Source organism: Leptonychotes weddellii, chromosome 6 (genome assembly GCF_054177405.1).
Source record: "Leptonychotes weddellii isolate Sample4059 chromosome 6, ASM5417740v2, whole genome shotgun sequence".
Taxonomy (NCBI): domain Eukaryota; kingdom Metazoa; phylum Chordata; class Mammalia; order Carnivora; family Phocidae; genus Leptonychotes; species Leptonychotes weddellii.
Genome location: NC_138374.1, coordinates 17,396,629 through 17,412,891, shown reverse-complemented (window position 1 = coordinate 17,412,891; position 16,263 = coordinate 17,396,629). Strand labels below are relative to the sequence as shown.

Sequence of the window (16,263 nt, the reverse complement as noted above, 5' to 3'; positions counted from 1 at the left end):
TCTCGCTGTGTCTCTCTCTGTCAAATAAATAAATAAAATCTTTAAAAAAAAAAAAAGATTTTATTTATATTGACAGAGAGAGCACAAGCAGGGGGAGCGGCAGGCAGAGGGAGAGGGAGAAGCAGGCTCCCCACTAAGCAGGGGGCCTGATTCGAGGCTAGATCCCAGGACCCAGGTATCATGACCTGAGCTGAAGGCAGTCGCTTAACCAACTGAGCGACCCAGGTGCCCAATAATATGGACATTTTAAATAACAAAATTGTTTAAAGAACAGTGTTTTAAATAACAAAACAGGGCAACTGGAGATTTTGCCCTTTCCCCAGGGTCTGTTGTTGCTGCTGCTTGTTGTGGTTGTTGTCGATTTAGTGACTTTTCTGAACTAATTCTGTTGTGTGTGGCCACTGAAGTCTCTACTTGTTTAGCTTAGTGGGTAGAGCTAATGACTGGACAGAAATTTCTTTAAATACCTGGAGCTAATAAATCTCCTAGTCTTTGCCAAAGAACTCTGTTGTTGGGATGTGTCTTCCAGCACTCAACCAGGCATCTGACAACTCTGCCTTAGTCCTTACTTCCTGCTTGTGCAGGGCCCCATGGTTAAAAATAAGAGCTTGGGGGCATTCTCAGGTTTTTCCTGAGCATATATACAACCTCGGGCATGCATACTGCCTTAAGCATGTATATGAGCTTCTAGGTTCCCAGTGATGTGTTGGAACTTTTCAGAGACCCCGTGGTATCTCATTCCTAGTTTTGTTTTGTTTTGTTTAAAGCTTTTTGATGAGTCTGTTGTTTGGCCCAAATGTTGGCCACCATCTCAGGCAGCTGTGAGTATAAAACACTTGCCTGTAATTGTTTTCAACAAACCTTTTCCTGGGGAAAATTTATTTTGCAATGGACAAGCACTGAGTCAGGTCAAATATGGATAGCATTGCAAGTGGACTATTTCTGGGAACTACCAGACAGGTCTGATAGTAATAATTTGGGGGCAGTGAAGCTTTCAGTGAGCTTCAGCTTTGTTTTGCTCCCTCTAGGGGCTGCTAGGCTGTCTGGGAATTAGGGCTATAATTTTTCAAGGCTACCATCCATCTGGAAAACAGGGAATGGGACTAGGACAAGTTATAATATCACAAAGCGTGTTCCTACTGAGATTCAGTCTTTCTTTCCTTTGACTTCCTTTCTAAATGCACCCCAGGTGCAAGCTTTTGGTTAATTTCCAGAGTTCTGATAAAATTTATTCCAACTGATTTTGCCAGTTTTCACATTGCTTTTGTGGAGTGAATTTTTGGAGTTATTTACTGTGCTATTTTCTCTGATGTTATCTCCACTTGGGCTTTGACATCTTATACTGACAGGCCTCCGTGTTTAGATGTGCCCCCAAACCTGGTGGAAACATACTAAATATATAGGTGACATGAAACTTAGTACTAAATTGTGGGTTTTGTAGAGTCACCTGTAAGAGCCTCATCTACTGTTGAGTCCATATATGCCTAATTGAATGAAGCAACTTCTGTGGGCCTGACAGGTTTTTTACAATCCATTTTTTTTTTTTAAATAAAGATTTTATTTATTTGACAGAGAGAGGGGGAGAGAGCAAGCACAAACAGGGGGAGTGGCAGGCAGGGGAGAAGCAGGCTCCCTGCTGAGCAAGGAGCCCAATGTGGGGCTTGATGCCCGGACCCTGGGATCATGACCTGAGACAAAGGCAGCACCTTAACTGACAGCCACACAGGCACCCCTTTACAGTCCATTTCTTTAAGATCACTCTGTTTCTTCAGATATAACTGCTTACAATTCTGCCTTTTTGCCTGTGGCCTTTGACACTTCTGCTGGTTTTATATCTTTGTGCTTCGCAAAGTGTTTCTTGTCCTAAAGAATGTTGAAATTAGAGGCCCTGGGTGGCGCAGTAGGTCCGAGTCTTGGTTTCAGCTCAGGTCATGATCTCAGGGCCGTGTAATTGAGTCCCCACATCGGGCTCTCAGAATCCACTCAGCATGGATTCTGCTTGAGTTTCTCTCTCCTTTGTGTTCTTCTCCCCTGTGCACGCTCGCTTGCTCTCTTTCTAAAATAAATCTTAAAAAAAAAGTTGAAATTAAGGTATAAAAATTATCTCTAAGATTTCTTACAGTTCGAAAAATTTTCTTACCTGTTTGAAAAATTATTTTTATTCTTGTATAAAGTTTTTTAAAAGTTAAATTTCCTTTGATTTCTTTCATGTTTATGAAAAATAAAGATTTGGCTCTAGAAAAATCTTTTAATAACAATGCATTCTTTTTAATGTATACATATTGTCAATAAAATACCTTATAAGTAGCTTCCTTTTGTGAGAAAGTCAGATGTAGTTGTAGCTTGTTTAATTGAAAGAAAAAGTTTTAGTTGACCTGCAGAATTAGACATCTGGGTAACCTTTTCAGGTGAGCTTAGAATTTTGTTCAGAGATTAAGAAAGCAAGGTATTCATTGGGCCCGTCTTCATCTACCTATTCTTTTTTTTTTTTTTCATCCACCTATTCTTAAATGTTTATCTTCCCCAAGGTACCAGTATCTTTTTATTTTATATGCTCTCTGTGGATTTTCTCATTTCAGACCTTCAGGTGCCATTATGCTGTTGATACCAAGGCCATAAGTTTATTTCTAGCCTGGATCTTTCTGCTTTATTCCAAATCTTACTTTCTTTTCTTCTTCTTCTCCCCTTCCCCCCTTCCTCTTTTAAGATTTTATTTATTTGAGAGAAAACAAGTGTACAAGTGGGGGGAGGAGCAGAGGGAGAGGGACAGGCAGACTCCCTGCTGAGCACGTAGCCCTACACAACTCGATCCCAGGACCCTGAGATCATGACCTGGGCCACCCAAGTGCCTCTCCAAATCCTATTTTCAAGTGTAGACTAGAATAGGATAGCCTGGATATTTTCACTGGAACCTCAGTAGAAGCTTGTCCAAAATTTTACAGTTTTTTCCCTTTCTGGTTCCCTAACTTGAATAATTCATGTTACATCTATCTGGTTGTTTAAGCCAGCAGTTTGACATTACTCTGGATCTCTTACTTCTCCTTAATACCATTCATCTCTAACTACTTTGATTCTGTCTCTAAAATGTCTCTTGAATTACTCTCATGCACTACTGTTAATATCTGTTTGTAATTTAAACCAGTGGTTCTTAAATGCCTCAGACCTAATATCCTATTTACATAACAAATTATTTTGTAAAACCCCTTTTACTATTCTGAAAGGATGGTTTACACTGAAACTATAATACACTGGTTAATTGAAAGGAAAAATAAGATACACATTTTGTTTGTCAATATGAAAATGCCCAGGCACAATACTAGAAAATAAGGAAGACTAAAGGCTTGTACATATATCATCATAACGGTTGCAAATGCAAACTTATATAGGTGTGTTGTGTTGGTGACTCAAATGCCAAGTTCTGTATGGGTGTCAGTGATTGTCAGAGTAATGAATAAAAAAAAAGAAATAATAATTCTTGAAGTACTAAGCTAAACAAAGTATCTTTCCTTCTAGAATGTGGATGTTGTTATATTTCCTGAAAAGTATAAAAATAATTGGACTTCATATGTAAAATGGAGCTAGGTTCTAGGGGCGCCTGGCTGGCTCAGTTGGTAGAGCATGCAACTCTTGATCTTGGGGTCATGATTTTGAACCCCACATTGGGCATAGAGATTACTTTAAAAAATGGTGTTAGGTTCTAAGCACTCAAAATTATAAATAGATATTTCAACTAGTTATCTACCTGATGGGCATTTAAAGGTTGTGCAACATGCAGGGATGGTTTTTTATACCTTCATCCCCTGCCCATTAAATGCCGACAGCACTTCCCTAAACATTGAGACAACCTAAAATGAACCAGAAATTCCAAAATACTCTTATTAAAAGTGGTTGAGGGGGTACCTGGGTGGCTCAGTTGGTTAAGCATCTGATTCTTGATTTTGGCTCAGGTCTCATGAGTCAGGGGATGGAGCCCTGTGCCTCAGGCTCCACCCTCAGTGGGGAGTCTGCTTCTTTCCTCCCTCTCCCTCCCGCGCTGCCCCTCCCCCCCCACAAGCTCGCTCTCTGTCTCTCTCAAATAAATAAATAAATCTTTAAAAAAGAAAAATGTGGTTGAATTTACCATTATCATATTTCACATGGCTTTATTACATGGTTTCCAAATTTGGTCCTGCATTTGGAATCACCTGGAAAACTCTTTGAACATACAGATTGCTATTTCCTACCCCAGATATTTATTTTGGTAGCATTCTTGGGTTTAGGATTTCTGTGCTCCCCAAATGATTCTTCTAGAACATGTCTGGTGCTGATTTGAGAGCGTTTGAGAATCAGTCATTAGATTTTGTAGTAGCTCTCTAATTTTTCTATCTTCCTTTTGCACCCCTGATCTTTTAAAATCATTTAGAACAGTATCAGGTAAGTTTTCAAAAATAGTTCTGTGAGATGCCCTCTTCTTTAGGAATACTTTAATGGCTCTTCATATTTACTCTTAGCAGCCCCTGAAAGTACCCTTCTGGAATATTAGGGTTTGAAAATTGTGGTGCTGCAGAATAAAGTCCAAATTACTAAATTTGAATACTCAGGTTTTCAAGATTAGACAGTCTGGATTTTCAACCTTATTTTGGGGCCTAAACTCCAACGTAGAAAAACTGCTTATGGTTCCTGGGTCTGGATGATATTCCTGTGCACACAGTATCTGCCCATCCCTACAGAATGAATTTGTGAACCCCTATTCAGTTTTGAGGATTCAGTTGTAGCTTCATCACAATACTTTCCTCCCACCCCTCCTTCATCTTTGTGCTCTCATATTACCTTTCCCAAAGTTCTATAACTTGTCTGTTTCCCTCTCTTTGTAACATCACTGAAGGCAAAGATTTTTTGTTTGATTGGCTTTTCTAGCCCCAGATATAGTTTAGTACCTGACTCATAGGTGCTTGGTGAATGAGGGGGTGATTGGAAGGATGATAAGTTTGTACTAGATGATCTCACAGGCTTTTCTAGTTTCAATATTGATGATATGAAAATGATTGATAATTTCTTTTACCAAGAAAGTATGTGCATTGTTTACCTTTTAATTTTTATTTATGTACTATGTAGCTTTTAATCTAAAACAAGACATGAATATTTTTTATCATGGTGGCTATACGGGTGAACCATATTGGCATAACACTGAGGTAAATAATATTAGATATAACGGATCATGAATAATATTTACATGGCAGGTATTGAAAGTTAACTTGTACACAGTGCATTGAAAGAATATAATCTATTTTCATAGGTCTACTTTGACATGGTGAGAGTTTATTTTTTTTTTAATAGAGTACCAAACTGTTTTCAAAATTGGAAAACTTTTACAATCCCACTAGCAGTGAGTTAGGATTCCGATTTTTCCACATCTTTCTCAATACTTGGTATAATCAGGATACCATATTCTTTTGATTTTGCTTCCTACCACTCTAGCCCATCCTTTGGCCCCAGGAAGAAACCTTTTATACCTTATCTGTAAATTTTGTGGTTGCCTAGGATCAAGGTCTTTGTTACAGATGTCCTGAGTGTAGCCCTGAACTCACTGCCCCCCTTTTTGTATTGTTCATGCTGATCATGGTCTTATGAGCTATCAATATGCTGATAATGTCCACATTTGTTTTTATCTCAGGCCTCTTAGCTCCAGAATTCTCTTCCTCAACCTCTCTGGCCACGTAGAATACATCACCAAGTTTGTTAGTTTTCCTACTAAAGATTTCTTGAATGTATCCACTTTATCTATTGTGTAATATGTTAGTGTAAGATCAAGTCCCACCTAGTTACTGTAATAGTCTTCTAATTGGTTTCCTGCTTCTACTCTTTCCCTTGAAATCCATTCTCTGTACAATACTGTGAGAGAGTTTAAAAACATAGATCATGTTACTCTCTTAAAACCATTGAATGGTGTAGAAGAAAATCTATGCTCATTATGGCTACAAAATCCTGCATAATCTTGTTCTTTTCTTAACTACAGTCTGATCTCATATCAGTGAAACATTGGCCTCCATTTAGCTCCTCTATCTCATAATGTTCTTGCATATCTCAGCCTTTATATCTTATTTTCTCTTTATGGAATGCTTTTTTATCATTTTTCTACCTGACTGTAAGCACTTTGAAGACAGGAACCATGTCTGTTTTATTTATTCAGCACTTAGCATGATGCCTGGCACACAGAGGGGTTCAATATATATTTTGTTAAATGCTTATGTGAGGTAATTGTAGTATTTCTTTTGCTTGAAGTTGTCTTTGGACTGCCATTTAGGAACTGTTTATGTATGTCTTACTAGTATTCATCTTCCATACGTAGATTGTTTATAAAAATGCCTGAGTAAATAAAGTTTCTGTGCATTGCTTCTTTACCATATTGCCAGAACTATGCTCCAGACTAGTCTCTGGCTCCCTACCTCCTAATATAGTTAGAACTCGTTTACCTTTTCTTTTTCTTTCTTTCTTTTTTTTTTTTTTACGTTTTGTTTTTCTACAGTAATGTTCACCTTTGATTCTGTAATACATGTCAGTTATATCACTTACATTTAAATCTTATCAGATGGATTACAAAATAATGAAATTCTCTATTTCCAACAAAGGAACTATTGGAACTGTCCTTTTAATTTGACCCTCAAATTCTAAGAGCAATGGTGTGACATTAGCACAACACTACTTACTGGATATTGGCAGGTTGTACCTCAGACTTATGGTAGCATGTCTGATGACACTGCAGATGTTTTTCTCATTCCATTCCATTTAATTTTTCTTTCTTTTTTTACTAAAAGGTCAGTTTATGTTAGATATGGTGACAAGTAAAACTGGAGTTACTGAGTATTTTGATGTATAATGGCCAAGCTTTTGAACTAATTCTAGTTAAATTATCTTTTAACTTTATCTAGAAGACAGAGGGGAATGTATGCTTAGGGTGTTCTTGATTTACTCACCATTATTTTATGAATGATAATTATATTAACTAAAGTGTATTTAAATATATTTGTACTTAAAGAACTTTTTCTTTCCTGGTAATGTTTATGAAATATATACCTTCCCAAATTGAATGGTATCTGTGAATGGGTATATTTTTTATCTGATACTGAACAAGATTGAGAAAAATCTTTTTCTAGCCAATATGAATTGTTACTCATTTATTTTTAAAAAATTGTTATTTTCAAAATGTTTTTTTTTTTCTAAAATGTGGTTTTTAAACTTCCATTTTATTGAAAAAAACTCTGTGTGCTTTTTTATAATTTACATATGGTAGGTTTGTATTGACCATTATATTTTATTGTTTACATTTTTCTTTTGAAATAATTGTAGACTGATAGAATTTTTAAAAATAGTACAGAGAGTTCCCTTGTACTTTTCACTTATTATCCACCAATAACATCTTATGTAACTATAGTACAATTATCAAAATCAGGAAATTGACATTGGTACATTACTATTAAGTAAACTACAGTCTGAGATTTTACCAGTTTTTCCAGGCAGTCTTTTTTTGGAGGGGGGTTGTTGGTAGTCCTATGAAATTTGAAAACTTATACCGATTCTTTTTTTTTTTTTTTAAGATTTATTTATTTATTTAAGAGAGAGAGAGAGAGCAGGGGGCATAGGAGCAGTGGGAGAGGGAGAATGAGAATCCCAAGCAGGCTCCCTGCTGAACACAGAGCCCAATGTGGGGCTTGATCCCAAGACCCTGACTGAGATCATGACCTGAGTCGAAACCAAGAGTTGGATGCTCAACTGACTGAGCCACCCAGGCACTCTGAAAACTTGTACAGATTCTTATAACCACCACACAAAGTACGCAACTGTTTCATCAGTTCAAAGAAACTCGCACATGCTACCCCTTTATAGTCATACTCTCACCCAATCCTAAGCCATAGCAACCACTGATTTGCTCTCCATAAGTATAATTTTGTCATTTAAAAATACTATATGAACAGAATCATACAGAATCACATATATTAACTTTTTGATACTTTTTCACTCAGCATAGTGCCCTTGAGATCCATCCCAGTTTTTTTTTTTTTTTTTAAAGATTTTATTTATTTATTTGATAGAGAGAGACATAGTGAGAGCAGGAACACAAGCAGGGGGAATGGGAGAGGGAGAAGCAGGCTTCCCGCCAAGCAGGGAGCCCGATGTGGGACTCGATCCCAGGACCCTGGGATCATGACCTGAGCCGAAGGCAGACGCTTAACGACTGAGCCACCCAGGCGCCCTCCATCCCAGTTTTTATGTGCAAGGATAGTTTGTTCCTTTTCCTTTTTATTGTTGAACAGTATTCTATTGTGTGGATGTACCACAGTTTATCAGTTCACCCAATAAAAGGCATTGGGGTAGCTGTTTCCACTTTTGGGGCATTACAAATAAAGCTGCTATGAATGTTTGTATACATATTTTTGTGTCAACCTAAGTTTTCACTTCTCTAGGATAAACACCTATGGGTATAATTTCTGGGTTGTATGTTTATGAGAAATTGCCAAATTTTTTTCCAGAGTGGCTATACCAGTATACATTCTCATCAGCAATGAGTGATTGATCCAGTTTCTCCACATTTTCACCAGCACTTGGTATCATCCATATTTTTTATTTTAGCTCTTCTAATAGACATGCAGTTATATTTGCATTTCCCTAACGACTAATGATATTGAACATCTTTACGTGTATGTCTTTAGTGGAGTGTCACTAGAAGTCTTTCACCCCTTTTCTAATTGGATTGATTGTTTTCTTACTATTTAAAGGACTTCTTTATATATTTCGGATACATTTTCTCCCAGACTGTAGCTTCTTTTCATTGTCTTCATAGTCCTTTGACTAGAGAGAGAGAACTTTTCTTGGACCTTTTTTTTTGGTAGGTACTTACCGGTGTTTTTGGATTATGCGCTTCTCTACTGCCAGGCGGGATATGTAGGAAACAAGAAGAACAACAAAAAAAGAACTCACCAGGGCGCCTGGGTGGCTCAGATGGTTAAGTGTCTGCCTTCGGCTCAGGTCATGATCCCAGGGTCCTGGGATCAAGTCCCGCATCGGGCTCCCTGCTCAGTGGGGAGCCTGCTTCTCCCTCTGCCTCTCTCTCTGTCTCTGATGAATAAATAAAATCTTTAAAAAAAAAAGAACTCACCAGCAGGTTATCTATCCTTCAGCCAGAGTCCCTAGCCACGGTACCTCCTTTTCTCTACCTTTCAGAATCTTCTGCTAGTTGCTTTATGTATTTTGTCCGAGGTTTTAGGTTATAATTAATGGAAGGAACAGGGTAAAATGGGCTTATTCCATCTTGTTTGGAACCAGAAGTCCTGTTCATTATAATTCAAGATCCAATATTGTACAGCTTTCACATTCACATTTAAGGTAAGACTAAGGAAGATATTTAGTGTATGTGGCCTATTGATGTGTTTTTAAAAAATAATTGTTACATGTGATGATTATCATTGTAGTCTATACCAAGAATAGATTTTGTTAGGCTAGTGCTTTCTCACTTCCATCGCCCCTCCAGTCCTCCTTCCCCTAGATTTTAGGAAATTGTAGCTATTTTAGAAATAGCTAAAAGTAATGTTGAGTGTATTATAAGAACAAGGACATTTTTTTTTTTACTTCTTACATCCAGTTTGCATACAAGATACAGTTCCTGAAAGGAATGATTTGAAATACGAAACAGCGACCTGGAAAACTGTCACTGGAGGGCCAAATTCAGTATGTGGCCTCCTTTGGTAAACTTTTATTGAAACACAGCCTCATGTAGTCATTTACAACTGTCTAGCTGTTTTCATGCTAACGTGATGGAATTGAGCACCTGTAACAGAACTTCTGGCCCACAAAGCATTTAATATATGGCCCTTTACAGGAAAAGTATGCTGACCCCTGGCTTAGAAGGTATTGAGGCCTAAAGTACTATAATCAGCATCCTCATACAATTATGATTTGGATAGCTGTCTTTGAAATACAGCATGGAATAGTGGAAAGAACATATATGGGCTTAGAGTCAGTTAGACCTGGTTTTGAATTTTTCCTTACTTACCAGGTATCTGACTATAGTGCCTCAATTTTCTTGTCTATAAATTGGAAATAGAGGAACTCTTCTACTTAGGAATTTGAAGTTGAGAGTTTTCATAATTTAGAACATAACTAAGTACCTGAGAAAAAATTTTATCAACTAAGACTTCTGTCAACAGATAGAATTGGTAATATTTTGTATCATTTTTGGACAAATGATAAAATGGACTCAAGAAACCAAGTGGAGACACTTTCAATATCTTTCTTGATGTGGTTGTGAAAATTTGAAATAAGATAAAAGTTCATGTCAAGTGCTCTATGTATGGTAGTTATTAGGTGGTAGGGAATAGAGGAATCTTTGGGAGTGATGAAGATCCCAATATAAAAACACCATTGCTAGCCTCAGCTTAGTGATTGGTGCAATTTTACGCTTTTTCACTAGATTTTAAGCATTTTTAGAATGGGTACTGTCACTTTCTATTACATAACTGGGTGCAAGAGTCAAATTTTGTGCAAATATAACTGTCTCCCACAATGTTACAAAGGGATTTTTTAAAAAATCTGTTGAATAGTTTATTTCCAAGAAACATGAAAGATTACTCCCAATCCTATTTTTCTTGTTCAAAAAAGTTTAGTGGTGTCACCTGATTACGATCTGGATTAGACCCAGAACTTAATTTGAGACTGTCAAGTCATTTGTTAGTTATCTTAGACAACATATATTTTTACTGGATGTGAAAATTTTTTAGTTAATAGTCAAGCCCGATTAGTTAGTTAATTCCTTTCAGTATGGTGATGTCAAAGTCCAAATTCCGTTCTCTGTAACTAGTTATATTTTTATGAACAGTACCTGAACTGTATACCAATAAATCTCATTAGGTACAAGAATTATAGGATGAGTATGTGGGGTCAGTTCAAATCCATCACTCTTGCAGGGAAACTGTAAAATAGTTCAAGTATCTCTAGAATGAGCTTCAAATATATTATGGTATTTATATGTTATGGGAAGTCTTTGCAAACTTCAGTGGAAACTAAATTATTAATAACTTGTTTTGTCATTAATATAATTTCTTCCCTGACCCACTCCTTTATCCTCAATTTTCATTTTTATTTTATTTTTTTATGGAACCATTTTTAACATTTATAATAGTATCATGTATATAACATACAAATATTTATGTAGTTCTTTGGTTTTCATTTTATTTTTTTTAAGTAATCTCTACACCCATGGTGGGGCTTGAACTCACCGGCCACCCCCTCAGTTTTCATTTTTAGAATAATATTTAAGAAATACAATAGTAAATATACCAGTGTTCAGATGTTCAGTGTTAAGATTTGGTTATATCCTGTATTTCCAAACTTGATAAGCATTTGCTGAGACATTTCTTATTAAAACAGATGTTTCCTAGATTCCTCTTCCTAAAGATTCCAGTTCAGTGGTTTAGGGTAGAGCCTGGGAATTTATTTTTTTTAAACCAATATCCCAAGTTTATTTTATTTTATTTTTTTATTAGGGAAGTTTGGGAAACCTCAGAATAGGAGATCAAGGATTCCATCTTTAAAATGCCAATTGTGTGTTTAGAAAAGTGTTATTTTTAACTCATAAAAATGCTTTTAGATCTAATTATTAAGCAGAAGCATTAAAGTTTTGCTAGTATACTTCATGAGAAGCTAGATTTGTTCTTTAATATGTGACATCTTTTTTATACCATCTGCATCTCGCTTGAGATTTAGTACATACATATCTTGCTAAATAGAAATTTGATTTTCAGAAACTTGGCATAATGACATTTCTTACATACAAATTGATAAGCAATGTCTGTATTCTGTCATCTGTGTATATATACTCCCATTATTCACTGTTGTATCATTTTAATAAATGTGCTTTCATTTTGGCTCATCAGCATTGCTTTCTCAATCAGTATCTCTGAAGGTTTTCTTAGTCTTTCTCCATTGTAGATCAAAATAATTATTTTCTCTTTTTGAAGGGGTGGTGAGTAGTGGGGAGATAATAACTTTTCTGATGCGCTAGCAAAAATAATCATGTTTATTTAACTGTGGAATCTTATAGGCTGATAAAGTTCAAACTCTAGTCTGGAATTTACAGATCATTAATCTTCTACCCAGCTCCTATTATTACTGCACCCCTGAGACTTTGCTTCATTAAAGTTCCACCTTTTCTCTTTCCTGTGGCAAACTAAGATCGTTCTGTATTCTTGGCCTAAGTTACCCTTTCATTGTATCTGCCTGGACTGATTTGCCACCTTGTCTTTACTTGCTTGTACTTCTGTACACAACCTTTCTCAGACATTTTGACTGATGTCAGTTTTCTCAAAAGAGCAATAGCATATGTCGTTGTCTGAGGATTTACTATACTATTTTATGTTGTTATATGTGAGTGTTTTGGCTATCTCATTAAACTGTAACCTTGTATAGGGGTAGGGCTCACGTTCTCTGTATAGAAATTCTTAGCAGGATCCTGTGCACTTAGACTATCAAATACTTTTGGTGGTTTCATAAAATTTTAACTTTTTTTAACCCCTTAAGCTAATCAGGTTGGATGTTAATCATTTTGTCTTTAATCTTTAAGCCCTACTACCATATAAAGATCAATTACTTATTAATAACAGAGTCACAAGATACAAATTATATTTTAAATTTCAAAATGCTTAGGAAGGACTGACTCCTTCACAAAGATTTTACTCATCTTTTCAGCCTTTGTAATTCCTTTTGGTCAGTCATTTTACCAGTGAACTTTTTCTACTTTTTAGAACCCTTAAGAATTCTTATCACCATTCAGTTTCTAGTTTATAGACATAACTGGAGATTGCTCTTTGTTACTGTTTCCCAAGGTGGCCCCTAGATCTACCTGCATCGGAATCACCTAGAATGCTTATTAAAGTACAGATTCTTAATGTCCTTTTCCCTAAACTATTTGCTGTGCTCCGTACGTATTTCACTTTGCCATTTTGTTCTTTTGTGAGACTGTTCTTGATTCTATCATTATAGCCTTTGAAATCCTTTCTGTTACCTAAAGCTGTCAGGCAATTAGTTGCAGATAGAGCAGTTTTAGTGTAGTGGTTAGGAACACAGGCTGTGGATATATACATTGGAATCTCAACTCTGTTGCTTTTCCAAGATCACAGGACTAGTTACTTAAAAGTATTTCTGTGCCTTGGTGTCCTTATTTTAAAATAGGGACAACCGTTGATCTCTTGGGCTGTTATGTGTATTAAATTAATATTTGTAAATTTCTTACAGTAGTGCTTGTACATAGAAAGCACTCAAACATTAGCTGCTATTATGATTTCTCCCACTTTTTAGTTTTTACAAACTTAGAGTAACTTGTATGCTTACCTTACCTGTTCTTGTTAGATTGTAAAGTTCTTGAAGATAGGGGCCTGCCTTATCAATTTTTATAGTTTTTCAATGAATTTTGCATAGTAGAAAGTGTTCAGTAAGTATTTACTGCATCAAATCATAGAAAAATGGCCAAAGTTTCAGTAAGATTGTTTTTCAGAGCCCATTTACTTAATGTAAATTATAATCTAAAGTAATTTAATATTCTTTTTGTATTGTATTTCAGGAATTCTAATGAATCATTGACCAGCACCATTTTACCCATTGGAACAAGTTATCAGAAATGGGCATAGTGCTTTTAGATCCAAGATGTAACAGATGGCCATTACTCCATGGTGATTACTTCTTCAAGCCAACACCTTTTTTGATTGTGTAGGATCTTTGTCTCTTCATCTTTGAATTCCATTTACTGTTGTTGGCAAATAAAACGAAGGAGTTCATGTAGTTTTTGCCCAAGCTTGAGTCATCATGAGTAGTAGTTTAGGAAAAGAAAAAGACTCTAAAGAGAAAGATCCCAAAGTGCCATCAGCCAAGGAAAGAGAAAAAGAGGCAAAAGCCTCTGGAGGTTTTGGGAAAGAGAGCAAAGAAAAAGAACCTAAGACCAAAGGGAAAGATGCCAAAGATGGAAAGAAGGACTCCAGTGCTGCCCAACCAGGGGTGGCTTTTTCAGTTGACAATACGATCAAACGGCCAAATCCAGCACCTGGGACTAGAAAAAAATCTAGCAATGCAGAGGTGATTAAAGAGCTCAACAAATGCCGGGAAGAGAATTCAATGCGTTTGGACTTATCCAAGAGGTCTATACACATATTGCCATCATCAATCAAAGAGTTGACTCAATTAACAGAACTTTATTTATATAGCAACAAATTGCAGTCCCTCCCAGCAGAGGTGGGCTGTCTAGTAAATCTCATGACACTGGCTCTAAATGAAAACTCACTTACCAGTTTGCCTGACTCTCTTGATAACTTGAAGAAGCTGCGGATGCTTGATTTACGGCATAATAAACTGAGAGAAATTCCTTCAGTGGTGTATAGACTAGATTCTCTCACCACTCTTTACCTTCGCTTTAATCGTATAACTACTGTGGAAAAGGACATCAAAAATCTGTCAAAACTCAGCATGCTTAGCATTCGAGAGAACAAAATCAAACAACTACCTGCTGAAATTGGTAAGAGACCTTGGGTTACTACTATTTGTAGTATTTGTTATGCCAGATAATTTTGTCAAGTGCTTTTCCATATCAGAAAATATCTGATACTTGCGTAAAAACAGCTGGTTTCTACATTTCATCTTCTTTATGTTTTACTTTAATTATTTAATTTTAGCAATTTTAGTGTATGGTTTGAGCTTATGTTATAAACTTAAGAAAGTGAGTTAGAATATAGATGTAGTTGGGCCTGTTTCACATAAACCTATTCTGCTTTCATTTTCACTGGAGAAAAGGTGAATTTGTAGGAATAAAAAAATGTTTCCTGAATTTTTAACTTGTTACCACCTATTTTAAAAATACTTAAAAAGTATAGTAGATTCATTAAGGCTACATTTTCCAGTTCTTTAACTTTTCCTTCTTTATCTGAAAAATGTGTAAATTCACATGACTCTCCTACATAATTTACTACAAAAGATTGGCATATCAGAGCCTTGTTAAAAAAAAAAAAAGAGCAAAAGAATGATAGTTTTATAAAAAACAGGAAATATATGTGTAAACAACTCAGTAAAAATATTTTTATATTTTAATTAGGGAATATAGTAAACCTTGACTTAACAGTTTTGAGAAATTGATAAAGGTATTTGTGGGCTCGTTTTATAACATATAAAAAATTGGCATAAAAGTTAATTATGTAACTTTAAGGAAGGTTTTCTTATGAAAGGCAGATATATTCTGAATAAAATAGGTGATTTAAAAATATTGTTGCTTGAGCATTGGTCTTATAGTGGGTGACAAAGGAAACTCGAGGAACTGCAGCTTTGTAGAGAGATAATATTCTGTAGGTGTGTTTAAAAATTTATTTAGCTTTGAAAAAGATACAGTTTAAGTTTTAGGTATGGTGTTTTTCTACATTTAACTCTCACCAGACACAAAATCTTAATTTAGTTTTGGTTTCATTAAATGTGTTTAGATAATCCATGATAGATTTTCCCAAACTGTACTTTGAAAGTATGTCACTTATGAGATACTAAAATATCCTCAGGAATCTGAATGGAAATACTCCTTTTCATGTCTTCAGATAGAAATGTGGTTGTTGATTGACTTTTGATTTCATACCAGATTCAGTTAAAATTTCACCAGTATATATGGTTCATTCTGAAGTAGAATTACTAAAGAAAAGAGAAATGCTAAATTTTTATATAGAAATATCAAAATATCACATGTTATTTCCTGTTTTTGTTGTTATTATTTTGTGCATGTGTTATCCTCCATCTGAAAAAGTTGGCTTTAATTCATGAGAGTCCTATTTAGGATGTCTTTCCGTAGAGATGTTATCAAATTACCTAGGAATTAAGAACGTACATTTCTTATGTAAGAAATTATAGGATTCTTGGGGTGCCTGGGTGGCCTAGTTGGTTAAGCGGTTGCCTTTGGCTCAGGTCATGATCCTGGAGTCCCAGGATCGAGTCCTGTGTCAGGCTTCATGCTCAGCGGAGACTCTGCTTCTCCCTCTGACCCTTCCCTCTCTCATGCTCTTTTTCTCTCTCTCTCAAATAAATAAATCTTAAAAAAAAAAAACTATAGGATTTTATTATTTTTTAAAAATATATATATTTATTTATTTATTGAGAGAGAGAGAGCTCGAGAGGGGGGAGGGTCAGAGAGAGAAGTAGACTGCCCACTGAGCAGGGAGCCCCATGCAGGATTCGATCCTGGCACTCCAGGATCATGACCTGAGCTGAAGGCAG

General features: G+C 35.9%; 1 protein-coding gene across 3 annotated transcripts in view; it reads left to right on the top strand.

Moving 5' to 3' along the window:
• The window catches only part of SHOC2 (SHOC2 leucine rich repeat scaffold protein), a 94,651-nt gene that overhangs the window by 30,214 nt on the left and 48,174 nt on the right, over nucleotides 1-16,263 (top strand). For 2 of the 3 annotated variants that reach the window (XM_006735768.3, XM_081823559.1), the window contains exon 2: nucleotides 13,589-14,533. In XM_006735768.3, coding sequence (XP_006735831.1) covers nucleotides 13,831-14,533 — 703 coding nt within the window. In that variant the 5' untranslated portion in view covers nucleotides 13,589-13,830. Of the gene's footprint in view, nucleotides 1-9,211; nucleotides 9,361-13,588; nucleotides 14,534-16,263 lie in introns of those variants that run through there. The other variant, XM_081823560.1, reaches the window with a different exon arrangement.